Source organism: Megalops cyprinoides, chromosome 1, assembly GCF_013368585.1.
Source record: "Megalops cyprinoides isolate fMegCyp1 chromosome 1, fMegCyp1.pri, whole genome shotgun sequence".
Classification (NCBI taxonomy): Eukaryota; Metazoa; Chordata; class Actinopteri; order Elopiformes; family Megalopidae; genus Megalops; species Megalops cyprinoides.
The window spans coordinates 21,005,332-21,021,033 of NC_050583.1; the positions used below are offsets into that span (position 1 = coordinate 21,005,332).

The 15,702-nt window shown below is 43.9% G+C and overlaps 1 protein-coding gene across 1 annotated transcript in view; it reads left to right on the plus strand.

Annotated features, from left to right (window-relative positions):
- Positions 1–238: 238 nt before the first annotated feature.
- Positions 239–15,702, plus strand: part of LOC118782300 (Na(+)/H(+) exchange regulatory cofactor NHE-RF1-like) — a 33,586-nt gene continuing 18,122 nt past the window's right edge. Inside the window, exon 1 of the mRNA XM_036535610.1 lies at positions 239–1,033. Within this exon, the coding sequence (XP_036391503.1) occupies positions 578–1,033 (456 nt within the window). The 5' untranslated portion in view covers positions 239–577. The remainder of the gene's footprint in view (positions 1,034–15,702) is intronic.

The following is a 15,702-nucleotide window of genomic DNA, read 5'->3' on the forward strand; positions in this document are numbered from 1 at the left end:
GTCGGCGACGGTGGCACTATCAATATATAACTATGCGCAAAGTACCCTCTGCTCTTGTGTCTGGAGTTGACATCCCGTAGCACCAGGGCGCAAACCATTGGTTCGCGAATGTCCTCTCTTTGTCAACGTTTCCCCAGAGGAGGTCGCTGATTGGTGCCGCGACCTGTCAGCCTCGCAAACGTCACTCTCATTTATAAACTGACCGAAATCGCATTCTACAGATTTGAGTTTACTGAACGGCCGAGAGAAGTCACGCAAGTGCTGGCTTGTATTTATCTCGTTTAAAGGAGTTACCAGATTGGCAACATTGGATCGGAGAGGACTTTTCGGCGGCGCAGTTAAAAGGGAGTTGCAGCTGAAAGTGAACTGTGACACTGACAGAAACTTCGGAAGACAACTACAGGCAACGTGTGCATATTAACTAGTTGCAGTTCTCTGAGTTTTAAGGTTTACAGTGTTACGGTCATTAGTTTCGCGGGTGTTACAACATACTCTTGATTTCACTCCTTGAACGTTGTAATTTTATAATTTGGAAGTACTGCATTAAAAATAGTTTAAAATAACTATAACAGTCACTATGTCCAGCACGCTTCGGCCGAGACTGTGTGTTCTAGAGAAGGGCGCGAATGGGTACGGTTTCCATCTTCACGGAGAGAAGGGAAAGGCTGGGCAGTTTATCCGACTTGTTGAGCCAGATTCTCCGGCTGAGACTGCGGGGTTACGTGCCGGGGACAGGCTTGTGTATGTCAACGAGGAGAACGTGGAGGGCGAAAGCCATCAACAAGTCGTGTCCCGGATACGAGCTACCGCTGGCAAGTTGGAGCTCGTCGTCGTTGATCAGGAGACCGAGGAGTTATTGAAAAAGCACAACTTGAAGTGCCTCAAAGAGTTTGTCACTGAAGGAATCCCACTCCCCAGCAGCGAGTCGGATGGAGATGTTGGCGAGAACGGCACCCCGAGGGAATCGACGCCGACCCCTGAGAAAAACGGAGAGGTTCAGGTCGAGAAGAAGCTGAGCGTAAGCTCCGACAAGGTAAAGTAGGATTAAAATGTAGCTGTTGGTATTTCGAAGCTTCTTTTGGAATTTGAAACAACTGACTATCAACAAAAACAGTTAATACATTGTTACATTTGTTGCTGGCAAAGATCTGTGAGGTAAATGTTTCAGAATTTTTCAAGTGTATACCGCTGTGCAGTGGATACAATATGATGGCTAAGGATTTTATATCAGCCAAGTATTCTTCATCAATATGGGCTACAACTGACAACTACTTAAAATACGTTTTATTACGTACATATTTTGTTACGTATCAGATTACGTGTGAAATACAGTTTACTTGGAAAAGAGGTATTTTAATCTCTTCACTTGTCGTATTTCTCCTAATTTTTAAAAATCATGTTTCAGGAAATAAACCTGTGCTTTTCTTGTTGCTTGCCCATTAGCTGTATGGTAGAATATCTTGTGCATTATCCAAAAACTGAAATTCTCTGCAGATGTTCCACGTTATGATGCTAAGGCACCAGTACATTTTGGGATGGCTTTTCACTTGTCTAGAAAGATACCCTCTTTCGGCAAACATAAACCAAGATTCTGTCTCATCAAAATGAACTGTGCCCTGTCCTTAAATTTGAGGCTTAGCATTACCTGTGCCCATGTGTTCAGTTTTCAGTGTTCAGTCTGCATTGCTTTTTCACACTTTTTCTGCTACCCTCGTGTAAAGATAGAGGCTTGTCCTCTACAATGTCATGGACGTGTCTAATCTCTTACCTTCTCCATTTCACCATATGACATACCTGCGGTAACAATGATTAATCATGATGATGTTCACGAGCATCTTGGTTTTAAAGAGTGTTGTTATGAGGACATGCTGACAAGACAACCAGGCAGATGCTGAGTAAACCATCCAGTGGAAAAGCACAATACAATCCTAATACAATGTTTTGTGACTCATATGAGAAGGGTTTAAGATCTTTCTGGTTTCTGGTATTCATCCAGATTATAAAGTAGGCCTACCTGTTATGAAGCGGAGCTGTGTTGGGCAACAGCTGACCTCATTAGACGCAGTGAAAGGTTATTGGAGTGCTGTGACAGAGCAGAATTGGAATGCCTGTGAACATTTCTACCTGTTCAATGGCCTTGTTGTTTGGGAGCTTTTTTCCTAGGTCTGATAATACTAGTTTGACTTGTTGGATAGTCAGAATAATCAAGTTTGTGACTGTAGATCCCCTTTCCCACCCTCACCCGACAGTGTTTTGTGAATTAGGGTTTAATACATTGATACTTTTTAGAAATAGCATTTCTTGAGGAATTACATTACATATTTGAGGAATTAATATGAATATGTATGATAGAAACCATGAACTTATTAAGTATTTTGTCAGTAAAGTACATTATGGATAATTTATTAGAGTCTCAGGTAGCTTCATCTACGTGGCTTAGGTTTAGATAATTATTTGTACCGTATATGGACTGCAATGTGGAGGCATTGCAATGTACAAAGTGCTCTGCAATAATCATGTGGTGTGGAATTATTAATGTTTAATTTCTTGGCAGATGCCCATATCCAGAACATCCTGCATAGGTTCCATTTGAAATTTTGCCCACATATAGATGGGTATCCTACAGAAGCAACAGGGGTGAAGCACCTTCAGCACAGCAGAGCATCACCCTGGAATCAAACCTAAAGTCTTGCTATTATGTCAGTGTCAGAATCACCCACACACACGGCCGTCCTTGTTGAAGACAGCTGCCCCATGTGGGACATGTGAACTGTCACACACTTGTTCTCCACACTGCAGGAATTTCAAATGCTTATGCTCCTTAATTTTGGAATCCCAGTCAGTTGACCTATGCAGTTTGGGAATTTCATTCACTGGCTCTCCACAATTGTGGAATACCAGTCACTTGTTGTACTTCTTGGCCAAGTATGCTAAACACTCTGCTAAAGTGGGGTGTGTGTGTGTGTGTATATATATGCATGCTCCTTACATGTGTTGTGTCTAAAATACAAGCAGTAACATTTGGAAGTCAGTATTTTTTTCATTTATACTTTTATATTGAGACTGTGATCCCTGGTGTTCAGTCACTAGTTATCCGTATACAGACACTTCACCGCTAAAAACCAATGGTTAAAGTGTGCGAAAGCTCTGATATTCATTTCTTGATGGGACTGTGTAATCCTGTACTGAGCTTTCTGTTTCACTAAGCTTAACAGAAATGGGGTTGTTATTGTAGTACTTTAGGTAACAGCTCTAATTTTTAACAAGGTGTTTGAGTGAATCCGCCTTTTAATTTTAATCAAAATATGACAATTTCCCTAAGCAATTAGGAAACAAGTAAGAACCGTACTACCAAAAACCTTGCAAACTGATTTCAGGAAAACTAAGTTATCTGCTTTTGTTCCTTGATTCATGTAAAAATGATCTGTCAAAGACCAGCTGTCTCTGTGTGTCATTTGGCTTGATCATTTGGCTTGATCAATGTGTGTGGATGCTCGTGATGCAAGTGCGTGTATCCACACCTGTCCTAATGTTACACTGTGCCAAACTTTATTAATTACGAAGAGGTCTTAGAGAAACTGAAACAAAACCATGAAAAAAGACACAGCGACATCTGTTCAGGGGGCTATTCACAGGACGTTTCCACCCTGTGACTTTTATCTGTCACTTCGGTCTGTCCTGTGAAGGTGACACGATCCAGCGTCCTTTGCTGACATAGCTGCATTCACTTGCGTCCTGCAGCCAGTTTTTTTGTGCAAGGTTTGCTCTGAGGAGCACCTTAGCTGTAAAAGTGAGTTACTGTTGAAAGACTTGTGATACATCTTTAACAGACAGTTTTATCAACCCAAGACTTTCCCGGATTACACAAAGCCTGTGCCACGCGAGCAGCCATTTCTGTTCCCAGACAGAGAGTGCATTTATGTTGTAAACAGAGCTGTCCTTGTGAATGTGTTTCCCGCCGTTGTGAATAAGTATGTAGCCCTCATTGCTCTTCTTCATTGGGGAAATTGATCTGTCCTCTCCATCACTCAATTGGCAATAAAACCTGTACTTGGCCAAAAATTAGTAGAAAGTGTGACACTGTGTGCTTCAAGTGCAAGTGACTACTAAGGCAGGTAGTCTTTCCTTATTTCTCTCCTCATTCCATCGCTGTCTGTAATGCAGTTCCTGTTGGCCCTTAGCCCAGCAGCTGGAGCATCTGGAGCTGCCGACAGTGTGATTTAAGCTTTTGATGAGGCCTTCATGCGCCAGGGATTCCACAAATATTTTCCCAACCTTTTTGGCAGATAAGTTCACATTCACAGTGTCAGGTCAGAAAGTCGTTTAGATAAGCTTTAAATAAGGCCATTTCTCTAAGGTAATTTAGGGAGGGGTGCAGAGGGGATGAGCAGGTTGTTGAAATCTCTCTGACATGTTTATAAAACAGTAGAAGGTTGTGTATGGTCTGAGCATGATGCATACTCTGAGTCAGGCATTAACAGTGGAAAATGGCACACACCTGTAACATGCTGGATTGTGTTACACTCGTACACGGCTCAGAGCAGTTCATTCACATGCCGTAGATCCTGACGTCAGTTCTGACCTTACGTTTCTGTGCCATGTGGAAATTAGCAAGCCAACAGAAAAAGGCCAGATTCCCTTCAACCTTTTAGAAAGAGCACATGGATTACAGAGCAGTACAAGAAAATTCCTATTTGTCACAAGAAATCACCCAGAGTGGGTTTTAGTGTGATGGTGGTAGTGACATGTATGACCATATTGAGTGCCTTGATACAGACACAGCTGGTTCTTACTCGTTTTGTACTCGCAGCATGCTAGCTCAGCTGCTGTAGCTGACATCCCCACCAGCTAAGGGAAGCTGAGCTGCTCCTTCTTTTGAAAATGACCAAAGGGCTGTGTATTAGAAAGCAGAGGCAGGACCTCCTTCAAGCCGGCCCTTCCTGGAACGACGGAGCCAGCTGCCATCACAGGAGACGGCCCCAAGGTTGCCGTGGCGACACTGCGGTGAAGAGGATGTGGCATTGTGTGCATTGTATTTGTGTGTGGAGAAAGAGGAAAGAGGAGAAAGGCCAGGGTCTGACTGCAGAGGAAGGAAGACTCCCAGCTCCCTAAACAGCCTGTCCTGACTATGCTAAACCCGCTCCGCCTCTCGGGCCCACAGCACGTAGAGGCTTTGGGTTCATACTGTGTGTTTATGTGCGAGTGTTAGTGCTGCCTTGAATTAGTTCCAATAAACAGTTCTTTCATCTTGCAGACGAAAAGCTTTTCCGTGCATAATAGATAGTATATTGTTTATGTTATATTTTAGATTTATATTTTTCCATTCCATTTAAGAGTGGGGTTGTACAAAGAAGCTTGCTTTCTTTTTTATGAATTCATGCCAAACATGTTTTGATGTTTTCTTTTAATGAGTATCTTTCAGGGCTCATCCTAGCTGTTCTTTCACCTATTCATCATCATTCTAAGTTACTCTTTTACAACTTTTTGTACTGATTAAATTGTCTCTCAGCATGTAAACAGATTAAGCCCAAGGAGTCCTTGACTGCAAAGGCTATTACATTTTATCCCACCCTGAGGTTCAAAGCCCAGGCCTTTAAGTGCAGCAAAGAAAAGCCAAGGAGAGCAGCTCAAGATCTTGTCCTCATAAATTTTCTGCTCAGATTGAAGGTCTTTTGCTTCAGAGAGAACAGATCTTGCATAGAGAGTAGCCACACATGCTAGTACTACTTTCAGTGTTTTTTTTTGTTTTTTTGCTGTTGTGTGATTAAAGTTGTGGCCTTTTTGTGGGTCCGATTGGGAAAGTCACCGGAGAGATTAAACAATTCTTAGAGTTTTAAGATTCTTCCCACCACACAATTCTCAGGGCTCTTGTTTGTTTTTTTTTTCTTGTCGTTATTGTTACAGACATGCTCTTCCTCTGCATTGCCTTCTAGGAAAGCCAGCCTCAGCGTTTCCTCTGTACCCCAATTAAAGTCAGAAATGTTAGATGGTGAGAAGGCAGCGGGGCTCTAACCCTGTGCAGGCTGATTTTGTGTTTTAACGGGTTCTTAAAGAACGGATCACAGGCACACAGGGGTTCAGCGAAGCCTAATCTGCTGTAGCACAGTGAACCAGTAACAATTGGAGTAACTACTCTTCTGGTGAAGGCAGTGCGGAATTGACAAAGTGTCAGATCCACAGCAGCTGAGAAATTGGCAGGGTCTGCTTCACAGCTATGAACACGCCAGCGTGTGCAGATGGTTTTCCCAGCTGCCCTGCACCCGTCTCTGCAAGACTTCTATTTGATCCTGAGCTGTGCACCAAGAAGTAACAAACCTACTAATTTAAGGGCGGGACTGAGACGCCCATCGCCGTAGAAAATGTGCTTTTTTTTCTTTAAAAGATGTTATGAGCTGCAAGGAGGAGAGGAGGGGAATTAGCAGCTCTGATAATCGACTGGTTTGGTAGGGTGGGCTCTAGTGTGATGGTGCCTTTTCTGAGAAAGTGTAAAGATATGAAAGAGCTTTAGATTAGCATGGTGTTCGAGGCGCGAAGGAAGTCACTTTGGGGTGACCTAGCGATTGTGTTAAAATATGCACATTCCTCTGTCTGTGTCTGACACCATTTCCCTTTCCTTGTTAATTATTTTTCCACCTACACTGAAAAGTCAGAAGGTTCCTGCTGCGTTTGTCTTATGTCTGGTATCACTGGATTTCCTGATGGATTGTTCAGTTCACAAAAGGATTAAAGTATAGGGCACGAATTCAGCGTTTGTGAACTTGCATAAAAATGCATGATAGATGTCTGTCCCACTCTCTCTCTGAATGATCTGGCCTGTGTTTAACGGGCATCGCACATCCTACAGCTGCTGTAACGAGTTATTCCGTTTGATGTTGCGGAACGGTAATCCTAAGGTGGAGGTGTTTTTCCTGCGTGGCCTTCTTGACCATAAAGACTTGTGAGAGTATTCGGTTGCTTCCTGTAATTGTTTTTGTCCCCAGAGGCCGGGGCACAGAAGCCGCATTCATTCCTCCCAATCCCTGCAGCTGGCAGCGCTTTCGAGTGTCTCAATATGCAAACCAGCAGAAGCCCGGGCTGCAGGGCGCCATGACGATGGACCTCTCCGTGCTTTTCCTTCGGTGAATTATGTTGGTCCAAAATATGAAATAGGCCTAGGCTAAAAAAAATATATGATTTAATTGATCGGTAATGTCTATTAAAAATGACTGGGATTATGTGGATTATAATTCTATTTTAGACAGACAATTAACAAAGCCCTGTGTAAGTGCCAGCGTTTTAATCGGGAGGTTCTATTGTGTGCTGCGTGCTCCAGGGCTCTGCAGGGTTGGGGAAGGGCTTCCTCTTTGATCATTCAGAAGTAATCTCTCTGAATTGAACATCCACAGCGTGCTCGTCAGTTTCAGCATGACTAGGCGGGCATTGTTTGTGGCACTGCCCAGGGAAAGCCGTGCCCCTGCGCTGGCACTGCCGTGTGGCTTCAGGCGCGAGCTGAATAAGCCGCGGTCTGAGCTGCTTGGTCCTCAGTGCCTGTGCTCTTCCCTGAAGAGTCCAGAGGATTTGGTTTTTGGCTCCTCATAGGGGCTCTGCCATCACGCAGCCTTCCCAGATTGCAACAGGCCTTTGATGTTGAGATGTTATGACAGGAGGGTGCATTGGTGGAACTAGTGCTGAAAATCAATGTTGTCCAAGAAAACAGTAGAGTAAAAAGAAGTGATAGATCAAGCTGCTGAAATTTAAGCACCATATACTGCATATAAGACATTTATTCTATTTGGAATAAGGTGATGTTGTACCGTAATGAGCATGTCCGCTAGTTGGTAGGTAATGCCATTTGACCTGCCCGTTTCCAGCTGTGGCGTTGTGAGCCCTGCCTGACGTTCCTCTGAAGGTTGTTGTGCCGGAGACTCTGGGAGTGGGTGGGTGACCCTCCCTTCCCTCTCGCTCCCTCCTCTGATTGTTGAGCCGTGCGTTTCAGAGGAAACTGTCTGCGGGAGGAGGGCGCGGTGCGAGCGGGTCTCGGGTCTGATTGTGTTGCAGCTCTGCTCCGGGAGCCTGCATGTTCATGTTCATGGCATTATGTACGTTTATTTGGAGCGGTGCCATGTGCCACAGCTCAGTGGTCTTCTCTTTACAGCTCCATCTCCAGATTACAGGGGAACCCATCACTGCCACCAGATTGACAGTAAGGTGACATTTTTTACCTCTTAAACTGAGGAAGATCCTGCTACCATACCAATCCTGCTGCACAAGTACAACCTGATCTGTGAAAAGTACTATAACAGCCCAGTCGGTGATTCTTGACTTTGGCTTTCTCAAATAAATCAGGAGACTGAGTTCATCTTGAGGTCTATCAATTTTTCATGTGTGCATGGGATAAAAAGATTTCATTTGCTCTGAGCACAAAGCCAGCGCAACATTATCACATAAGGCCATACCCAGTATTCCCTCAAAAAGCCCTAAGAAAAAAAAGAGTTGGTTGACGTCTGTTTAAAAAAACCATGTGGGCACACGCTCAGTTGCATGTTATTAACATCCACACGAAAAGGAGTGGTAAACGGGGAATGCCGTTAAAAAGCCTCTGATTTCAAAATGGAGTTGCAGATAGTAGTGCATTACACTGTAAACAGCCAGCGCGACTGCACTCAGTCAGCTGCTGGACGGAGCTCCGGCTGCGTATTCAAATAGACCACTTCCTGACTCGAGATGGCTTTGTCAAGCGTGTGGGCAGAGCCGCTGGTGACGAAAGTTGTTGAAACACAGAGCGCAAAGCAACACAGGCTATGTACGCAGGGCTGGGACAGCGGGCTGGCCAAGCGTGGAGCCAGATCGTGTGTCCCAGCCCTCTAAACTGCACAATTCCACGTCACTGTCCGAAACATTTAGCTGCAGTAGTTTGAGGCACAGTCACAGGAAAATGGCTGGGAAGGAAATGCTTCCAAGATGCCATTATGTTGAAATGAACCAAGAACTCTAATCCTTAATCTTAACATGTCTCAGACAAACACGTGGCAAGCCTGCAGGCATTTGTGTAGCTGTCTGCATGCATGGAGGAGTCAATGCGACCAGTTGTGTCATTGTGAATAGCAGCACAGTGGCTGTTTTAATAGAGGTTATGCAATATTCGCTGGAATCATTGGTTAAGAATGTGCCACAACATGTCTGATGGCAGCTTTCAAACTCTTCACTCTTGTTTGAAGAGAAGTCAACAATACCGGTCAGTTTTATTTTGCAATCTGTTGCTGTGAGTTATGTCGCCTGTAGTTTTTCCCTCTCTAACACTCTTTAAGCAACTTTTTTGTAACTGGCAATTGCGCATTAGGCTTGTCTCACTGCAGCAGCCATGTGCCAGAGCACTGGGCGTGGCAAAGGCAATCCTCAGCTGCACTCGCACACTGCTGTTTTTCACACGACCAAATGGAGGACGGGCTCATCCCCATGATGCCATCTGACCAACTCCTACTCACAGATTGATTCGTTTTCGGAAAAAGAACCAGTTGGGAGCCCATGTTGCCTGTCATTTTATGAAATATTATAATAATATAAGACATATTTTGGTCGGTTTTACTTTCTTTCATTTTGTGTGATGGATCTAGTGAGCACTGGGTCACGTTACAAGCACGTCTCAACTGGTTCAGTTCACACTTCCCTGTACCATTACCATCAAAGTGCTGTGACAAAGTTACATCTGTACTCAGCTTGGTGTAATACTCTGCAGCCATAGCTACTGCACATTGATGCTACAAAAACTGCATTTTCTTGTAATGTTTATGGCATTTTCGAGTGCAGATCTAAGTGGAGTAGCAAGGCTGTGTTTGACCCATGGTCAAAGAGGAAGGAAATGTTGCACAAAGGAAAAGTTGTACAGGTTCCGCTCTCTCTGGGGGGGAGGGGTGGGTGGTTAGAGGCCTCCATTTGCAGCAAGCCTCACTGACAAAAAAAAAGAGGCCTTGCAAGGGACAAAACCCCCCTTTCAGTGTGTTGTGTTCTATTAGAGCTACCTTTGGAGGTTTGTATTTCCACAACCCCGGCGCTGACATCGGCCAGCTGGGGGACTCGGGTGCATTGATCAGGCCAATGAGAGGAGCAGCGGTATATCGATCGGGCCAATGAGAGTAAATGAGGCACATCGATCAGGCCAGAGTGAGGATCTGAGGTACACTGATCAGGCCAGTGAGGATGACTGAAGCACATTGATCAGGTCAGTGAGGTCAGGGGGACTCAGGAACACTGATCAGTCCAATGAGGGGTGCTGAAGCTGAGGTGCATTGAGGTGCATTGTCCAGCATTTCTGTGTGGAGAACCTCTCCTTGCACCCCAGACAGACCTGAAAACGAACTCCTCCCTGGCTGCATGCCCATCACAATTAGTCAGTGTTAAAGATAAGTATGTTATTTCATGCTATTGATAACAATCTCAAACAAAGTTTTACTTTTTTGAGGGCATGGTTTTTGAAAAAGAAACGTGAATCTTGAAAAACTGGTAGTTGGCTTAATTGGTTCAGCAGTTGTTCTGTTAAAAACATTCAACTTATTCCCTCTTACTGTCTACCTAATACCTGTCCCATGCTCTACAATATAGAGAAGTCTTTAAACAAAAGGTCTGGTTGTGTCTACACGGTATTTGGGAGAAAAACAACTCCAGAACTAGCTAAGATTTATGCAGTAAAAGACATGTGGAAAGGCTGAGATGGTGGCAAGGGTTGATCATTACCTCTGGCTGGTTAAGCTTGTGGACGATCACAGTTGACCTGAATAAAAATGACAAATATCATAAAAAACCTGTAATGAGATTCTCTTTTTTCAGGGAAAACAGATTCCTAGAATGCTCAGAGCTTGTTTTCAGTTTACTGTATTTTAATGTTTAGACATAGTATAATTACTTGGCTAATGCTGAGCAGAAATGTATTTTTAAGGACATCCATATCTGGCTAATCCCAGGAAATTCTAAAAAAATAAATGCAAGTTTAAGCTTGTTATTGATATCATTTGTGATCTTAAAGTGCATGTTGCTTTCTCATTAAAATTCAGAAAAAAAGAGTTATATTTTCTGTTGAGAAAGACAAACTCCCTCTACAAATATGGATGATCAAGGAGCTTCTTTATCACTTACAAGCTGTAAAAACATTGACCTTTGAAACAATACAGGGTACCATTTATTTTATAGCCCTCTGGGATACGATTTTACAAGGCCTACGATGTTGATTTTTATCATTGTGGTCCAGGGGTTACTTATGTAGTTACGCTCTTCCAAGACCAGGTTATACAGAAGGGTAGATGTCCTCTTGAGTGTGTAAATGCATTTGAGTGGTGTCCCCGCATGTGTGGTGATCGAGAAAGGTGGTGGGGTGATGGTACGATGATTCTTCCCCTTCTGTATGGTTCACAAGGCTTTCTGTGCCAGGGGCTGGTCGAGTCACAGGGCAGCGCCACCAAGTGAGGCCAGATTAGTCACTCAAGGACACCAGGAGCTAAGAGTTCCATGTAGCTGAATGGAGAGCAGAGTGCTGTGAACTCCTGTCTCCACATTGCATCCTGCTTGCTCTCGGTCCGCACTGCTGTTCAGCATGCTGATCTCTCCACCAACTTCCTGTCTGCGGGGTAGCCTCACAGCCCAGCACACCTCTGTCCTCAGAGACCTCAGACTAAATTACTTTGAATGTTTGTTTATAATTTGGGCTGTGTGTGAACTGATGAATGGGCTTAATTTTGGGGAACAGAGCTTGAGTGTACCAAGTAACAAGTAACAATAATAACCAGCCTCAAAAAAGGAGCATGGACACACTTTTTTATTGCCTTGTGTTTTACGTGTTGCTTCTCTTTTAGAAGGGCTGAGGTTCTCGGGGCTGCAATTTGGCTTTGAAAGCGTGTGCAGCAGTGAGCTGTGGTTTTCCGCCCGCTGTGCTGTGTGCTTGCGCAGTACGCAGCGTTTGCGAGTATAGCTGTAGCCGTACGCTTTCGTCTCCACTGAAATGCCACGCTTCAACAGGAAGGAAGGTGGGGGAGGGGAGAGAGAGTGAGGTGGAGGACACCCTATCTTACCTGCTCCACTTTGCTGGCTGTTCAAAGAATATGACTCTTCATTTTGTCAGACATAAAAAGTTATAATTATGTCTCTATGCTGGTACCTTTTCAATCACAGCAAAGCTCTGAGTAATGAGACTGAGGCAGCTCGGAACTTGGACTCTGCTGTCTTTATGCAGCTGGTGCACGGTGTGCAACATTATCGGTCACCTTTATCTCCAGTGTTCACATAACAGTGTTTGTTGAGATCTGAAACTAATCTTTCAGAGTGTTATCCTCTTTAGCTAAGTGTTGATATAGGCCAGTGATTTATTCACGGGGTGCAGGTGCGCTGTCAAGAGTCTAAGGAAGAGTAGATTTCAGAACATTGTGGCTTAGCGTGCCTCTAATAAGGGCTTGCCAGTTGTTTTTGCTCTTGTGAAATCCAGTGCTCTTTTGAGAGGTGGCCTTGGAATTGTAAACTGGAACTGTCACTGTAATGGGGTCTAAATAGGTACTGAACAGTTTGGTGGATGAAAAAATCTTTCAAAAAAATCTTTGAATATTCAGCAAAATTCTAATTTTCCTCAACTATCGTGAAGAATATTCCAAATGGGTTTAGAGTCATAGCCTCTGTGGACTGTTCAGGCTAGTGACGTCTATGACAGATTGTGGTTTAGTGGGAAATGCACAATAAGTGTCCTAAAATGCTGCATGTCTGCAGGAGAGTATCTGTTCTGCCCCTCTTATAAACGTAGCCTGGAGGAACGCTGGCAGCGGAGGTCGCTCAAAGCTGGATTATCCATCTGCAGGGTTCTGACGGCAGGGCCATGTGCATCTGTTGGGTGTGGCTCTCGATGCCCTGTCGAGGCCAGCCATGCATCCTTAATCTCTGTGACCTGCTCTTGCTCCGCTTTGCTGAACACTGCCTAGGGGCAACAGCATTGCACAGTGGTAAGGAGCAGGGTGTGTAACCCAAAGGTTGCTGGTTCGATTCCCCACTGTGCCACTGCTGTTGTACCCTTGGGCAAGGTATTTAACCCAGAATTGCCTCGGTAAATATCCAGTTGTACAAATGGATAACATGTAAAAACTGTAACCTATGTAAGTCGCTGTGGATAAAAGCGTCTGCTAAATGCCAGTAATGTACTGTAATGTAACACACAGGCAGACCTTGTCTGCCATTTTGCCTTGTTTAGTTAATCTCAATGAGCAATATGCCATAATTCATGTCAGTGCTCTTGTTTGCTGTAGGCGTTGTCACGCCTCTTGCACAGAAAATTCCCTGTGGTTAATAACAGCTCTTGACGTCATTTCCTTTCACCGCATCAACAGGTAAATCCACATGTTTCTAAAAGCGTGTGCTGAAAGACCTGCCCAACAGGTATCTCCCTATACTGTATTGGCTACTTCTGGCCTCTAGTTTCCCCCTCATTTCGTTGAGGTGTGATTTCTGCTACGAGCTGTTAATGTTTACTCATGGTTCGGGATGTTCAGATAGTTCCTTTTTTTATGAGGAAGGGCACATACAGAGAAAAGCGTCTGTCAGATCAATCAAATCAATTGATCCTGTGGATTGATGAGATCCCCAAAAAACTGAAAATACAGCAACACTGAAGGGTTTATGTAGCCTGTAGCCATTTTGGATTCCAAATAATGCCTCTCTTCAGGTGTACATCAATAATTTTTTATTACGTCATGCTGTTTTTTGGATTCAGATAAATAAAAAAAATATGACAGATCCCTCAGAACATAAGAAAGCAGGTGTGGGTCATCCTGTGTGCAGTCTGATGGAAATACAGACAAGGTTGCTGACAGAGTTCCCACTTAGGCCTGAAAAAGGCCTGATTAAAGTGAGGAAAAAATCCAAGAGCAATCCAAAAATTTCAGACCTGTTCTGTAATCTCACCATTTTAAAGATGAAAGATGAAAAGATGAAGTTAACAAAAACGGGTAGCAAAGGGAAAGATGTCTGATGAATGAAATGGGCAAATGCATGATAAAAACACTGAAAATTAAACAATAAAAATAATTAAAACTTCACTTCAATTCAATTCATTTTTATTTGTATAGCGCTTTTTACAACACAAGTTGTCACAAAGCAGCTTTACATTGTTCCCAGGCCTGAAAAATAAGCAGATTTGCTCTCACTTATTCCCTCTCTGAATCCTGACATATTTTTAATACACATTGACAACATTCATGGAACCATGTTTAACTCACTAATGATCTAATTAAACAAGTTCACATTCTAATTATACAAGTGCACATTCTGTGTTCAAGGTTAGTAATTCTGATCAAGCAAGTGTACATTCTGTGTTCATGGTTACTAATTCTCAGTTTTGCTTGCCTAGATGTTTTTTTTTTTGAGTATGGCTGGAATGAGAAGACTTATAGGGTTTATGCACCAGTAGGGGGAGAAGACACATCCTCAGCTCCAAATCATGTGGCCCAAATAAACAAGTTCCCAGAAATCGCATGATCTTTACTTAAGCATCAGTTATTAATTGGAAAACAGTAATGAGAGCTTTGAGAGGAACTCACCGTCCTTAATAAAGGGATGATGCGTCCCACATGAAATACGTGGTAAGAATCCATCAATCTATCTGTTGTTCTTGTTTCCTTACTCAGCATTGTTGCTCCATTGATCTTAAGTCTGCTTGATGCCAGTTGGATGGATTTAAGGCGTCTGTTCTCAAGGGTACTGTACATAGACTTTTTTGGATAAATATGTTGTTAAATACATAACTACATAAATTCTGTGGCATAGGAACAGGTGACTTAGCTAGCTACAGTTTGAGCTGCTGGAGAATCATTTGTGTCCTCTGTTTCCAAACAGCCTGTTTCCCTTTATGCGTCATGACATATTCTAAAAATAGACCAGCACTGGAAGGGGCTGAAATGCTTAAAATAATTGTTGATACTCAGGCAGCACTAAGATCGCATGAATATTTCCCTGGATCCCCTTAGCATCTGGCTATGTGATGCATCTCTGCCACTGAATGTCCTGTTCGGCGCTGGGTTATTTCCTTCCGCAAGCAAAATGTCTGAAATAGAGACTCTTGCCAAACTAAATAGAAACCTGCAGCTGGAACTCAGAGGTTAACACAACGTGTGCGACAGGGGGGGTTAATGAATGTCAGAGGAGAAAGGGCTCAGAAGATGCATTCGGTGAGTCACGGAGCGTTATGTAATTCAAGGAATGGTCAGAGATAATTTCCTGAATGTGCAGATTTTTTGGAGACCCACCGCCCGTCCCAGGTACTCCTCTGCCTTTACAAAGCTCTTGCTGCTGATTGCAGCTGGGGAACAAAGCTGTCTCGCACCCCACATTGTTCCTTCCCCTGATCCCAGGAGGGTCCTGAGGCCGCGCGGGCTGACAATGCTGCCCTTTGTCACAGGCAGAAACGGCTGTCTGACCGATTCCCAGCCTGCCGTGGGAGAGCCCTGTTTACCATCACCATACACCACCGCTTATAATGAGGTCCTGCACCCAGTACTGTATTAGCGCCCACAGAAAAGGACTTCAAGAAAGGGAGGAAGAGAGGGAGTATAATCTGTGCTGCTGAATGTGCGCCTTCACACAGTCTGGGGTCGTATGTGCGAGGGCCCTGCGCGCTCAGACGTCCTCCCCCATTTCTCACATCCCTCCCTCATTCACGAGTCTCCTCTCCTGCGCTCTGTAAATTGGATTAAAAGGTTC